Source organism: Botrytis sinoallii (assembly GCF_014898435.1).
Source record: "Botrytis sinoallii strain Bc 23 chromosome Unknown BSIN_016, whole genome shotgun sequence".
NCBI lineage: Eukaryota > Fungi > Ascomycota > Leotiomycetes > Helotiales > Sclerotiniaceae > Botrytis > Botrytis sinoallii.
The window spans coordinates 393,087-407,418 of NW_024066043.1; the positions used below are offsets into that span (position 1 = coordinate 393,087).

Below are 14,332 nucleotides of genomic sequence, written 5' to 3' on the forward strand. Positions count from 1 at the left end.
AGGTCACGGCTACAGACCAGCTTTGACGTGGCTGGGTATGCTGGAATGTCATATTAAAGAATGGATAGACATGGGACCAGGTACAATCATGTTAGTCCAAGAGATAGGCCAGATATTGGATGTCAAGAATTGAAGTTTATAAACGCCATCACCTTCCTCGTTGATTCTTCCAGGTTTGCCTTAACTCAGTCGTAAAAATGGCTGCAATGCATTTGGAAATCGAGCAATCTGGTATGTAAAAGCAGTGCTTAGAAGATGCTTGATTTGGAAGGCGGGTGCGTGCATGCAGCGCTATCAGCGCTATTGAAGAAAGCTTTGTCTGCTTAGGAGCTAAGATATCAAGTATTGAAACCCAATGATAACGCAATTTCATAGCGTAATCAATTCAGGCAAATCTCACATACTTCAACACGACCTTCGTGGGCGCCTCAAACACCCCTGCACTGGCCGAACTTCACCTGTATTTCAGTCAGCCAAGCTACAATGCGAAGTCATAAATATCTTCAAAAGTTCGATAATGGAATTCTAGAACAAAATGGTGAATTTGAACCTAGATGCAGGTTCCCCGCACAATGCGGAAGGCAATGTCAATTTAACCTTATTTTAAACGTCTTGGCCCCCTTGGCACAAGAGATAACATGCTCGGCAAAGTATCGCAGCTTCCTATTTGGATCTACCGAGGCCGGTCACTACAGATTTTTCTTCAGTCTGATCTTATGATTTGTTTAATGTGTATCTTCAATATGTGTAACTTTGATGAGTTTTATTGATGAAGTTATGAGCTTCTTGTTCAGGAACTCCTCCAAAAAAGTTTCCGTTGGTAACCGCAAGTTGCCCGTACAGAGTTCTATATCAAACAACATTCTCCCTCTCCTAGTACCTAGCTAATTGTATTCATCAACTTCTGCAAAGATGAAGCTTTCTCAAATATTCACTCTTGCTACTGCAGCGGCTGCTGCAGGTGTAGCTATTGCAGAAAAGGTCAACTATGATGGCTACAAAGTTTTCCGTCTCAAAGCTCAAAAAAACAACATCGAGAAAATCGAGGACATCGTCTCTTCGTTAAACCTTCAAACATGGAAAAAGTCTGCCAAACTTGGAACAGCTGATGTGGTTGTACCACCCGAGCAGGTCGACAACTTCTTGAGAATTACTGAAGATTTCTCAAAACAGGTCATGCACAACAACCTTGGAGAATCTATTGCGGAAGAGGAGCACGCTGATACATATTCCATAGAGGCTGGTAAGTGTCATTTCTGTTATCTAGAGCTATAGTTAACAGATAATAGCCCTTGCACCAAATGCTACGTGGTTCACAGCATACCATGCCTATGCGGACCACATACAATTCCTTAAGGATCTTGTCACTGCACATCCATCAAACGCTGAGATTGTGACTGCTGGAACTTCCATTCAAGGCAATCCGATTACTGGTATTCATATTTATGGTAGTTCCGGCAAGGGAGTTAAGCCAGCCGTGCTTTTCCACGGTACTGTGCATGCTAGAGAGTGGATCACAACTTTGGTAAGTCAATAGTCAAAGTTTCAACAATGTAGCAGCACTAACATTTATAGACTGTTGAATACATGGCGTACAACCTTCTCTCAAATTATGCCAGCAGCACGGAGATCAAAGGGTTCGTTGACAAATATGACTATTATATTTTCCCAGTTGTAAATCCTGATGGTAAGTTGGATGGACTTGCTTATCCGGCATAACTAATTTCGACCTTAGGCTTCTTATACACACAAAGTACAAATCGATTGTGGCGTAAGAATCGTCAGACACCGCCATCCTCTTCAACTTGTTATGGTAGGGATATCAATCGAAATTGGGAGTACAAGTGGTCAACTGCTGGTGGAGCTTCCACGGACCCTTGCGCTGAAGATTATAGGGGTATGTACTGTCAATTGGCCCCAGGTTATCTGGCAAAAATGTGCTAAATATAATATAGGAGTTGCTGCAGCTGATGCCCAAGAAACTAAAGCACTTGCTGCATACTCCAACAAGATCAAGGCAGCACAAGGCTTAAAACTTTTCATTGATTTCCACTCGTACTCTCAACTCATGATGTCTCGTAAGTCGAATCAACCTCAAAGAACATTGTACAAATTTTCTAACTCAATATTCACAGCCTACGGATACTCTTGCACTGCATTACCAGAGAATAATGCCAAGCACCAATCTCTTGCAGCAGGCTATGTTGCTGCCGTGAAAGCAGTTTATGGAACAGTCTTCACATATGGTCCTATCTGTTCCACAATTTATGCAGCCACTGGAAACAGCGTAGATTATCATGATGCAACCGTTGGTGCTGATTTCTCTTTCACCACTGAACTGAGAGATACTGGAACTTATGGTTTCGTTCTACCCGCTACCCAAATCACACCCAGTGTCATCGAGGCATATGCTGGAGTAAGATCTTTGTTGATCAATATGACATGAAAGTTCACCAGTCAAAACTTCCAATTGCGATCTGAACAATGGGGGAACAGAATTTTATTGTCCTTGAATGAGGAAAAAAGCGTGGTACAGGCGGCGTGAATAAGAATCAAGAATATTTTTGACTAATTTTATGCTTTACTGTGAATCCGTTTTAATTGAATCGTCTGAAAAAGTGCATACCACGGTCTCGGTGCAATGGTACCTTTATTGATGCCTGAGGTACGAAGATTCTTTGTGGCTGCTGATCGTACAATTGATCTCATTGGTTGTTGTCATCTGACGTATCTGTGGCTGAGAGCTCGTTGCAAAAATAATCAATTGACATTCAGATCCAGTACAGACCCAAACAGTTACAAGTTCAACGTATTTTGAATATATCGTAGGGTGTACGATATATTCAACAAACTTCAGTCAATATGTTCATATCTTAACATTTGTATAGTCAATCTTTTCTTTTGTAGTATCAGATCATCAGGTGAAAGCGTTGATCTACCTATTAAGCTCACATAAAGTCTTTGGACTCATTCTCGAATCTGCGGCAAAGAACTTGGGTGGATTTCTCCCTTCTTATTACTTGTTGAACATGTGGCTACGCACAGCTCATATGCCGAGATGTGTCGTACCATCTACCCTGCCTGCCAGACTCTTTCGTCCTAACAATGTGTCAATTTCCTTACGTCGAGGCATTACCAGAAAGTTCTCACAGACCTGCAAAGCAATGTCCAGCAGTGAATCGCCAATAAGAGCTGAGCCAACTAGAGTCAAGAATAATACTCAGAGTCTGAACAACTGTGATTCCGCTCATGCGTCGCATCCTCAGTATACTGCGGAAACTGATACGAACATGGGAATCTGCCGAGTAGTCAAGGATTCGAGTCCCGATATAGTAACTGAGAAGAGGATGGAGGATACCAGCGGGGGCATACAGCAGGAATCTGACGCACACCTCGGAATGTTCACGAAGTTCTTAAATCGACTTGAGGGTGATGGATATACGGCATTTAAAGAACCTTCACCCTATAATGCCGCGACGCAACCGATCACTACATTGGAAACAACCCCCAATCCCACTTCTACACAGATTGTGCCCGAAGTTAACGCCATAGGCGAGGAACAAGTCCAGCTTTTCGCAAATAGTCTGCCACGCAATAAAGATTTCCTCGGGGAACTCCAGAAGCCGCCTGCCGAAAAGGCCAGCGGCTACCAAGGACACGAGACAGCCAAGACCGGTCCGACGACCAGTCAAGATATGGAGATACCACGCAGAATCGATCAAACCATCACCATTTGTCTACATTTAGACGAAAAAGTCACAAAAGAGTTGGACAGAACGGTGGCTAAATACTCCCAGTACACTCCAGCCATGAACAATGGTCGGGCGAACGTTGCAGTTATAAAAGGCCTGCCAGTGCAAAATTGGAGGCAATACCAAGTCTTCATGCGATTTCTACAATTTTGGAGGTCTCCTTTTAACATGGGACGAGTAAAGCCTGCCATGACACGCTTAGGGCGCTACTGGGAAGTTTACTGGCAAATAGAGGATATTCCCGAAATCTCAACCATCCGTCAAACTTTCCGTCGGGTATTAGAGGACGATCTTCCACATTATAACTTTGCCCCTGACGCTCTTTGGGAAGCGAGAGCCGTACTCGCTCGAGGTCTCAGTCGAACTCAAGCACGAGAAGTTGTGGATTCAATCAACATAGCACATCCGGATGGGATTGACCTAGGTATGATCACGCGGTGTGTTTTGGTTCATACAATTTTCAGTTATAGCAAAGTTCGCACAACCGTCACTCAATCCCCGGAATTTCCCTTGATGGGTGTAGGGTCGGATCAATTATCTCACGGCGCCAATGAGCACACAGAAATCAAAACCTTGTGGAATCGCTTGATGTCACACATTGATACCATATTCTTCAAGGCCAGCAAGTCAAGTAAGTTCTACAAGACGGCGCCTAGCAGAAGACCACTGGAATGAAATCTCGTTCCAACATTGAAGTAATGAATTGACATCCCCACGATGAGATGCATTAATCTTGAATTCTATCGAAATTAACGTTACTCACCTAGCGCTAGTATTCAATAGGATTTCAAAAACGCTCGGGTTAATCGAGACCATGATTTACGCTGAATTTTGGACATTCATGGCACTGTAAAATCCTGATTTAAAGCTAGACAGAGATATGGGATTGTGATCTCGGATTCGGGATTTCTTTTCAAAAATTTATATCTCATAAAAGATTGAAAAGGTATAGGTTTAAGGTATAGATGATGACCAGCAGAAAATCGTCCCAGCACAAGAAAACGGTATCATCCATATGAATAAGAATATTGAACTAGTCCATAGTTCTATCTTGCTGATACATCAACGATGGGCATTCTCCTCCCAGAACTGCTGTGGCTAGGTGACTATTTCTCTCATTTGGATGCCACTGTGCATCAGTACAATGACCCTATGCCAAAAACGTGCAAAAGTGGTAACTTTGTGTTTCCTTTCCTCTTTGTTCGGGTGCAGTAGGACGGCAACAATTTGCGGCTAGTGTATATTTCAAAACCCAAACACTTCTTTGTTCTCCAATAGTGAAATCTACAGCTTCGAGGTATTTGATTTCTTTTCAACATTTATACAATTGCGATGCGGGAATCATGGAGCCAGAAAACACCACAAGATTTGAAAGAAGACATTCCGAACAATCAGATCATGATGATGAACAAGTCCGACAATCCTATAAGATAGTTGTTCAAGAGAGGGATGACCTAAGACAATATGTTAGTGAGCTTGAGGAACAAGTACTGCCTCGCTTCGATGTGAATGGCACAAATTTGGCTGAGGTATTTGTTACGCAAAAAAATAAATATCTTGAGCGGTTGATATCTCTCGAAGGCGCCATCGTTGAAGCCGAAGCTACGCAGTCTTATGAAATCCAGAGAGCGCAGCGAGAGAAGACTGAGCTACAGCATCAGTACGATGAGCTGTATCAAAAAACATTTGGACAAAATGGATACAGAGACCGATTGGAAAGTGCGCATGTTGCGCTCGAATTGGCGAATGATCCTCAACCTCCCGATGTTGTGGAACTTATCAGACAATTAGCGCATGCAAAGAAAGAGAGGGATGAGTTCGATCACGAGGCACGTAGGCTGGGAGCATGGGCGGAAGAGCTAAAACTTAATTGGAATGCTTCAATGGACGATGTTGAAAAATTAAGGAAGCAAAATGAAGAGTTGACAAATCTACAAGATAGTTCGGTTGCTTTGCAGGAAGCCAACAAGGAGATTGAGCGACTACGGGGAGTAAAGGAAATAGAGGATTCTTACCGCGTTGAGGCGTCAAAGCGAGAAGTTTTACGACTACGAGAAGAGAAGATTGCGTGGGAAGAAGACCGAAGGAAGTTGGAGGGGCGCGCTGCGGAATTATCGCTAACGATACGGACCCTGGAGGATATGTTGGCTGCTTCAGAGGCTCAGAAATCGTCTGATGTAGAAATGTCTGATGTAGGCGACAATGAATCGGTGCGCTCATCAGGACCGGAGATACTCGGAGATGCTGTCTGGAGACAATGGTCGGAGAGGCTATGGAATCACATTCAAGCCAAGCCCCAAGCAGTAGAAGGTCTCTTTCGTCTCGCTGCAGCAAATTTGTATCGACCCGGGGGTGCACTACCAGATGTAAACCCGGGGGCAGAGAGTTCAAGTCAACAATTCCCAGGTGTAACTTGGGTCAAAGAATTGATTGACCTGGTTTGTCATCGACCAGTCGCTTCATTAGTTGAAGAAAGCACTTGGAGAGAATGGGCAAATGAAGTAAATGATTTTGTTTTAAATGTACCTCCTGAGATGTCTGTATTGTATCGGTTGGCTGGAGAAGGACAACAATTAGCAGGCGCAGAATGGATTCGTCAACTCATTGCATTTGCTACCCAATTACCTTCCCACTCGGAGCATCCACGTACTCTTAAAGAATATCAGCTCAGCGCCGAGATCAAAGAAGCTAGAGCCCGAATTGAAGAGCTCGAAAGAGGCGAAGCGGATAGAGATGAAGCAGTTGGCCATACTCAATTTCTGAATGCCACTAAGCTGGCACTCGAACAGGAACTTGAAACAGCCAACAAGAAAATCGCGGACAAGGAGCAGGAGATAGACGGAATAACGGGTCAGTTTGAAGATGAGATAGAACAATTGAATAGGAGTCTCAAGAACTCATATGAGCAGAAAAATCTTTTCAAAGGCTTATACGAAAAAGGGAAGAAAGCTTGGGAGGAAAATGATGAAATTAAAAAATTGCAAAGGGATCTCAAAATGGCATACGAAAGGGGGAATCATTTTGTACAGCTGTACGAGAGGGGAAAGGCACTTTCGGATGAGCACGAGGATGTCTGGAAGCAGAAGTTTGATAAGGAAGTCGCGGGCGCGGATAAGCATGCAGCTGGTTTGGTCGAGGAAGCAGAGACATTACAGGGAAGATTAAATGGAGCGCATGGTGTCATCGCCCAATTAGAAAATGAAGTCGTAAGGTTGCGAAGCCAACTCACCGAGAGGGACGCAGTCGGTATCGGCTCAGGTCCAGGTATAGCTGTTACTGCTCCCCCCGAAGGCCCTGAAAGCACATCCTCACATCGCACTCTCTCAACCTCAAGTCATACTCTCTCAGAGGAAGAAGAATCTGCATCCGAGGAGCTCAAAATCGCAAAGACAGATCTCTATAACACGCTTGAAGAAGTAGAAGAACTTAAACTTAAGCTCGGATTTGCAGATCGTGCACATAAGGATATGAAGGAGGAATTTGAGAAAAAAATTAATACTCTTGAGAATAATGCGAAGGAGGAGGTTACGGAAAAGGAGAGGATCGAGGAGAAATTGAGGATTGCGGAAGAGAGGTTGCAGAGGCGAGTTGAAGGCGAGGTCCGGAGGTTGGAGAGGGAGGGGCTGTTGGATGCGGCGGTGGGGGAGGGAAACCTAACAGGGAAAGGAAGAAAAGCTGCGCCCGGAGCACTGAAACCTAAAACCAAAGTGCCAGATGATGAAGAGCTTGAAAGTCCTCCGATCACACCGCTCGAAAGCCCTTTGGAGAGTCCGGATATTTTAATGAAGGACGATCATGAGTATATTGATCCAAAGGAGAAGAAGGGTAAGGCTAAGAAAAAGAAAGTTCAAGCTGAGGAGTTGTCGGAAGCTGGAAGTGAGGGGGCAACGGCAACGAGGAGGAGTACGAGAGAGACGAGGAATAAGCAGCCGGTGTATAAGGTGCAGCCTCTAAAAGTACTTTTAGGAAGGAGGAAGAGTCCAGCTGGGAATAAGAGGAAGACTGAGGAGAAGGTTGAGGGAGGTGGAGTGGCTGAAGGTGATGTAGGAAATGAAGAGTTGGGCGATGCTAAAGACCGGGAGAGGGGTAAAATTAAGAGGAGGGGAAGTAAAATGGTGTAAATGGCGGTTTTGGTTATTTAAAGTTTTGAATGGCAGTTACTTGTACTCAATATCCATGCAAGTTGAGCTTTTACTACAAAAACAAACTATAGTGAGTAGCAAAATGATCAAGTGATAGATATTAGATGTTGCTAGCACGAAAATGTTATTCGATGATGAAACAAGTCGAATATCGGCAATCCAGGCTACGACAATGAAAACAATATCTATCGTCCGTCTCAATCTCCGTATCTGAATGCATCTGAAAATTATAATCACTCAATTCCACGCCCGCAAATTTCTCTCAGTCTCAAACAGAGCAGACTCAAACAAGCAATAAAGAGGTATCCGTATAATAGTGAGCTTCAACAAGCAAATTACCATCATGAACACTCGACGACCAATAAAATTCAAATACATGGGGTAGAAAGGTAGAAAGGTACAGCGAAAAAAGCACCACAACCCGGAGATACCATTGCGTAGGTACTTGATGAGATTATAGAAATGAAAGAAATTGGGATATAGATCTCCGGAATATATGATTCCTCATCTTGGTAATAAAATTTGACAGATGACAATACGACAGATGATCGACAATCGACAATCAAAATACATTTTCATTATCAAAAAATTCACAATCTCTTCGTTTTGTTACTCAGGAGTTAGAACTGACGATTCATACCGTAAAACTGTAGACAGAATTATCCAGCTAGGTGACCGTGTTTTTCCTCTTCAAATTTTGGACACGCACGCACTCGCCATGGTTGATCATCGCTATTGATCTCTGGTTGTTTGTGGAAAGGATGGGAGAGGGATTAGGGCGATGGTTATATAGGTAGGTAGGTACCTTATTCGATTGATTAAAATGGGGGTATCGTGATCAATGCAGAGCTTCTGCATGAATTCTCGATATGGATTGGAACTACAGTGAATAATCTTATCTTACCCCTTTTAGGACTTTCTGCAATCTCAGCAGTACAAAACCCCCATGCGTATGGTATATTCAAGAACAAATACGCCGCGTGATCCAGTATGGAGCGAATGCAAGGTTGTCGGTGTTTTGGGGAAACGTTACTTTCTTCTTCCGTTGCGAACCAGTTGTGGATATACCTGGTAGTATCATGCTTGTATAGGTAAGTTATTGAATCATACTTCCTGGTTTCGTTGTCGAAAATCTCATTCTTGTGTTTAATCATGCGGTGATTAGTGATATTGATAGATTATGAAGAAGGATCGATAACTCTAATAAGTGAGATATTTGACAATGGAAAATAACTCGTATTTGGATGCGTGCGAATGAAAATTCATGCTCAAGTGAAGTTCTGTGTAGCTGTGATTGAATCGGTGTTGGCAAAAGCCTCAAAGGCGAGAACATCGCATCGCATCACTTTTGAGATTCAATGATTTAATAGAGTTTCGAGAGGCATTTATACTTCATGGGAGAGTTAATCCAATGTTCTTGCTCGCCTGGAAAAGTGGAGCGGGGAGTGTTTGAAAAAGTATATTTTATTCACTCTTCAGAAGTAGCCAATGACAACCACTGATAGCAAAGCTAATAAGTAACTAGTACATATTGTTGATCGCTTGAGTGTTTGAGATAATCTCACTTTCGGAATAAGATGTGCAACAAAACTCTCAAAAATAAGATCAGGCCAATCAAATCGTCAAAGTGGGGTAGTTTGCGAGGATGAGGCAATGAGCAAGTTGAATATCAATATCTATCCCCCATATCCTCAGACCTAGGTAAAAACATACAATCCTCCTCTTAAACCTCCAAAGTCCCCTCCAAAACCTTAACCGCCTCTCCACTCAATACCACCTTTTCGATCTCCTGTCCATCCTCCTTCGTCTTCACATCTACAAAAATTTCATTCCTCCTCCCCATCTCCACTCCCTGCTCAAACTTAAATTTCATTTCCTTCGCTCCCTTCCCCTCCTCGCTCCTCGTCAAATAACAAGCCAACGCACAACTAGCACTTCCCGTCCCAGAATCTTCTTCCGATTCAAACATTCTCGTTCGATATCTTTTCCTCCCCTGCTCATCCCCAACATGCACATAATACATAGTCGAACACAAACCATTCCTCCACCCATCGTCTAAGTTTTCCGTATTATACGAACTGGGGTTTAGATTTTTGGTTTCCACCGCTCGTGCTAGATGTTCCAGGGAAGGAAGATTCACGAGCACGAACGTCATTCCGTTGACGATCGAGACAATAGGAGATTGCGTTTCTTCTCCTGTATCAAAGTCTCTAAACGGATATGTTTTCTCATGTAGATGTACATTATGCGGTATTTCCGCCCTTGCCACTTTTCCATCCTCATCAAGCGCGATTGGGATTCTCCCAGCTTTGGTGATTAAAGCCTCTACACTCTTCAGTCCCAAATAATTGAGTACGAAGAATGTGGTTCCAATAGTAGGATGGCCAGCAAAAGGAATCTCGGCAGAAGTTGTGAAAATATCGACTACCAGTTCCTTTGGATTTGAATCTTTCGATTCGGGGAGATGGAGAAAAACGACTTCGGAAAGATTGAATTCTTTGGCGATTTGCAATTTTTGGGTTTGTGAAAGAGTGCTGGGTGACTGGGGACGAATGACGGCAAGAGCGTTACCCAGATAACGGGTATCAGTGAAGACATCGAGGTTGGTAAATGGAATATGCATCTCGAAGTGATGAGGTTTTTGCTCCGGGATAGAGACTATAAAGATTGGGCTGAATCAAATGCAACGTGGGTATGCTCCGAGACTTTGTGAAAGCCCGAAAAATCTTCAGCAAGATGAGGTGTTTCAACAGAAAATAATAAAGTGATTGTATGACAAGACCTTGAACCGCAAGATTCCAGGTACTTATAGTGAGCTGGATATAGAAGCACGTTGTGACTGTTCCCACTTGAGAAATCAATTCTGACTCATATATCTCCCCTTGTAAGATGCTCGACTCCGAGTTCGTATTTGGATAAAGCTAATATTGTACGCTTTACGCGTTCTGATTTCTAATCTATTCCAAAGAAATTTATGAATGTCAGTATAACGTCAAGATGGACGATAGATAGCCTTTGAAGTTGATCAAAATCAAAGCGGGGTAGTCGGTGCCGCTGCGCACGTGATGTTAAAAGAAGCTTAAGGGCGTGAATGACATGCCGACGATTTTTGCATGCCAGCAAGAAGCCAAAGTAAAGTAAGTTTGGGTTCACCTGGTACGTTTTATCAAGAGTTGTAGAGATGAAAGACACCAGTTGATGTTATTAGTGAAGCCATGCGGGAAGGCTACACAAACTACCTAATTAGCATACCATATCAAGTTAGAATTTTTCATCAAAGCTCACTATTTCTGACAATTTTGTGCATATGAAGACAATACTAGAAGAATAACCCATCATGCTTTTTATATTATCTATGTAAACCCCTGAAACTGAACAACCAATCAAAAACACCAGGTATCACATCGTATTATAGCCCAAGTCCATATCCAAACAAACTTAAACAATCTTTTCAGGTTGAGTCTCATGCGCAATGCCCTCATGACTCGAGTGACCACTCTTTTGGGCTCCAGCAGTGTATCTAGCTAAAGCAGGGTCATAATTAGGAGTTCCTGGAACTTCACCAGCCAACTCTTCGAGAGTCTTTCTCTTGGTCTCGGGAATGAGGAAAGTGGTAAACAATCCCAATAACATGAACAATGCAAAAATTTGCATAACATGATTTAACCATGGGCTGGCTGCAGCGCCAGTAGCGCCTGGAGCAGCACCTTTTGTTCGGAGTGGTCCGAAAACAACTTGTGCAATAATAGCTCCTACCTTTCCGGAAGCAGCAGAGATACCGTGAGATGTAGATCTGTAGCGTGTAGGGAAACATTCACCTGGTACGATGAAAGTGGTAGAGTTAGGACCGAAGTTGAAGAAGAATTGGGCAATGACGTAAAGGGCTAGAAGGGCATGACCAGAAAGTTTGTTATAAGCGAATCCGATGATGATGAAGAGAATGGTAAGAATGGTGAAGCCCATAAATTGGATCGGCTTACGGCCGAGAGTATCGATTGTAGCGACAGAGACCCAGTATCCAGGAATAGCACCGGCACAGACGAGAATAAGGTTACCAACGGCAGTTTTGTAGAAAACTTCATACATGTTATGACCACCGGACCATCCAATAGCGGAGAGAATGACGGAGTTGTTGAGACCGAGACCATAGTAGGCGACATCAAGGAAAAACCATGAACCTGCTGTACCGAGGAGGACCTTGCCGAATCTCCATTGTTTGTAATGGGCGATAAAGTCTGACCAGCTGGCCTTGGGGATCTCGAGTTCTTGAGCAGCTTGATTGTTGGTGGTAGCGCGAGTGATCTCATCTGGTTCACCATGGCTCTTTCCATGCTTGTAGGCTTGTACATCCTCGGTAGCTTGTTCAACATCACGGGCAACATCAAAGGTGTATCGAGGTGTTTCGGGAATGGTCAAACGATAGTAGAGAGCAATGCAACCTGGGACGGCACCGAAACCGCTAGTATCCATTAGCATTGTATTATGCCAAAAAGAGCAGATAAACTTACATGATAACACGCCACATCTTATCAACAGCAAGTTGACAAACGCCAGTACAAGTTGAGGCCTTTGATCCAGTCAAGAGGGACTCTTTGAAACCTACGGTGACAATCAAAGCAATGATGGCAGCAGTAAATTGCCCAATACCTTGCATAGCGAATACCGCGTTCATCATAGCTCCTCTCCATTTAGTGGTTGCGAATTCGGAAGTGATAACACTTGACAAAGGATAGTCTCCACCAATACCGATACCCTAAAATATGTAAGTATGTGAAAGCAAAGAAAATTAGAACAGGTGCTAGCTTACCATCAATACACGCCAGAAAATGAATAGACCGACAATAGATACAGCGTGGGACGGAGAAGAAAGGGCTTGGGCGAGAGTAGCAAAGATGATAATCATCAACTCAAGACCATACATCTTCTTACGACCGACAACATCTGCAAGCCATCCAAAACCAAGTTGACCAATAACAGTTCCACCGGAAGTGGCAACCTTGATAGCAGTATCACTGCTTGATGGAATCGAACCCTTTGAGACACTGTTCTGGAAAAATGCTATACCCAACATAGAGGTGACCAAATTGATGGCAAAGATCTATGACAATCATCAGCGATGTCTTTCTCCAGTGTAGTGATTACATATACTTACATCATAGGAATCGGTAAAGAAACCAATGCCTGCGACAACACAGGCACGGACGTGATACCATCCGAATGGAGCTCTATCGATCTCGGCAAGAGCAAGACGTCTTCGCTCATTTGCGTCTGTAATATGGGCGAAGTCATTGTTGAAGTTGTGGAAGGCAGAATTTCCGCCTACGGTGGTATGTATGGCAGGGGCAGGGGCAACCATTGCGACGAATTGAAGGAATAGTACCTTTGCAACGAAGTTTGAGGTGAGGGTTTGGTGCGAGTGCTTGACTGAGGAGGAAAAGACTTTGGCAAAAAGGAAACGAGGTATCCTTATATTCCTTCTTGCAAGGTGGGATTCCAATTGTTGCTTACTTCCGAAAATTGAATTTTAACGTGAAATCCATGGTGAATTCTATTAGGCAAGGAGCTCCGAGTCCAAAGTCTGGGCATCCCAAAATGACATTGACTGATTCTAGTAAAAGTCCCAGTTCCCGGGTCGCCAAGATTGTATTTTCAGCAGTGAATAAATATCCAGGCCACTCAATTGGGGCTATTGGGCTGGCGACCCCGAGCGAAGCGCAGAACCAACTTTGTGGCTTCAGATTTTGCCATTATGTAGCATGTAGATGTCTGACTTTTGAGATTTTTGGCGCCGTTGACGATCTATTCAAGCAATAGAGTTCAGCCTCTGAAGGCTGTAAATGGTCGATGACCTTTTGGCGATTCTAGACGGGCAGACGGGTAAGTCAAAGAGACCCGGGACCCTTTAGGTGATGTCCGAATTTAGTGCAGGATCCATTTGCAACCTTATGTTGACGCCAAGCCCGTTCATTCGTTGAAACCAATCAACTTCCCCAGATGTACCACGCAGCTTCTGAATGTGCTGAATTCATTGGTCGAGTATCGTTTCCAAAAGTTCAAACTTTGATGCCTGCCTGCTTTAAGATGATATGCTCTCCAAAATCATTTCAAATTCACATCTCAAGGGCTCCAAATTTGGAAGGGGCAAACACGTGGAGCGATGAATCAACCAGAATTGGAAACCATCCATAACATATTGCTTTCCTGGGGTCTGCAGTCTGCAAGCTGCAGTCTATAGCTTCGTATAATGGGGCACCAGCGGGGAGTATTGCTATCCTCGTGGCACGAAACAAACCTTTCCTGTACATCAACATCCCCTTACCGCAATATTGCACGCGACATGGCTCAAAGATAACAGGTACGTGCCTTTCATTTAGCCAATATTGCGTGGCTAAAGATCTTGTTCCAGTGAAGCTTTTTTTTCTTGTAATGCAAAGATTC

The 14,332-nt window shown here is 43.6% G+C and overlaps 5 protein-coding genes across 5 annotated transcripts; 3 read left to right on the top strand and 2 right to left on the bottom strand.

Moving 5' to 3' along the window:
• Positions 1-912: 912 nt before the first annotated feature.
• Positions 913-2,446, top strand: EAF02_008495 (uncharacterized protein; the record flags this gene model as incomplete). Its single annotated transcript, XM_038904543.1, has 6 exons — positions 913-1,243; positions 1,290-1,525; positions 1,576-1,687; positions 1,736-1,897; positions 1,956-2,078; positions 2,136-2,446. The coding sequence occupies 6 exons, from the start codon at positions 913-915 to the stop codon at positions 2,444-2,446; spliced, it is 1,275 nt and encodes a 424-aa protein (XP_038755600.1).
• A 583-nt stretch (positions 2,447-3,029) lies between these two features.
• Positions 3,030-4,427, top strand: EAF02_008496 (uncharacterized protein; the record flags this gene model as incomplete). Its single annotated transcript, XM_038904544.1, has 1 exon — positions 3,030-4,427. The coding sequence occupies one exon, from the start codon at positions 3,030-3,032 to the stop codon at positions 4,425-4,427; it is 1,398 nt and encodes a 465-aa protein (XP_038755601.1).
• A 668-nt stretch (positions 4,428-5,095) lies between these two features.
• On the top strand, positions 5,096-7,873 carry EAF02_008497 (uncharacterized protein; the record flags this gene model as incomplete). Its single annotated transcript, XM_038904545.1, has 1 exon — positions 5,096-7,873. One exon carries the CDS (start codon positions 5,096-5,098, stop codon positions 7,871-7,873), a length of 2,778 nt encoding a protein of 925 aa, XP_038755602.1.
• A 1,744-nt stretch (positions 7,874-9,617) lies between these two features.
• Positions 9,618-10,517, bottom strand: EAF02_008498 (uncharacterized protein; the record flags this gene model as incomplete). Its single annotated transcript, XM_038904546.1, has 1 exon — positions 9,618-10,517. The coding sequence occupies one exon, from the start codon at positions 10,515-10,517 to the stop codon at positions 9,618-9,620; it is 900 nt and encodes a 299-aa protein (XP_038755603.1).
• An 815-nt stretch (positions 10,518-11,332) lies between these two features.
• On the bottom strand, positions 11,333-13,250 carry EAF02_008499 (uncharacterized protein; the record flags this gene model as incomplete). Its single annotated transcript, XM_038904547.1, has 4 exons — positions 11,333-12,353; positions 12,403-12,647; positions 12,702-12,992; positions 13,047-13,250. The coding sequence occupies 4 exons, from the start codon at positions 13,248-13,250 to the stop codon at positions 11,333-11,335; spliced, it is 1,761 nt and encodes a 586-aa protein (XP_038755604.1).
• Between the last annotated feature and the right edge of the window lie 1,082 nt (positions 13,251-14,332).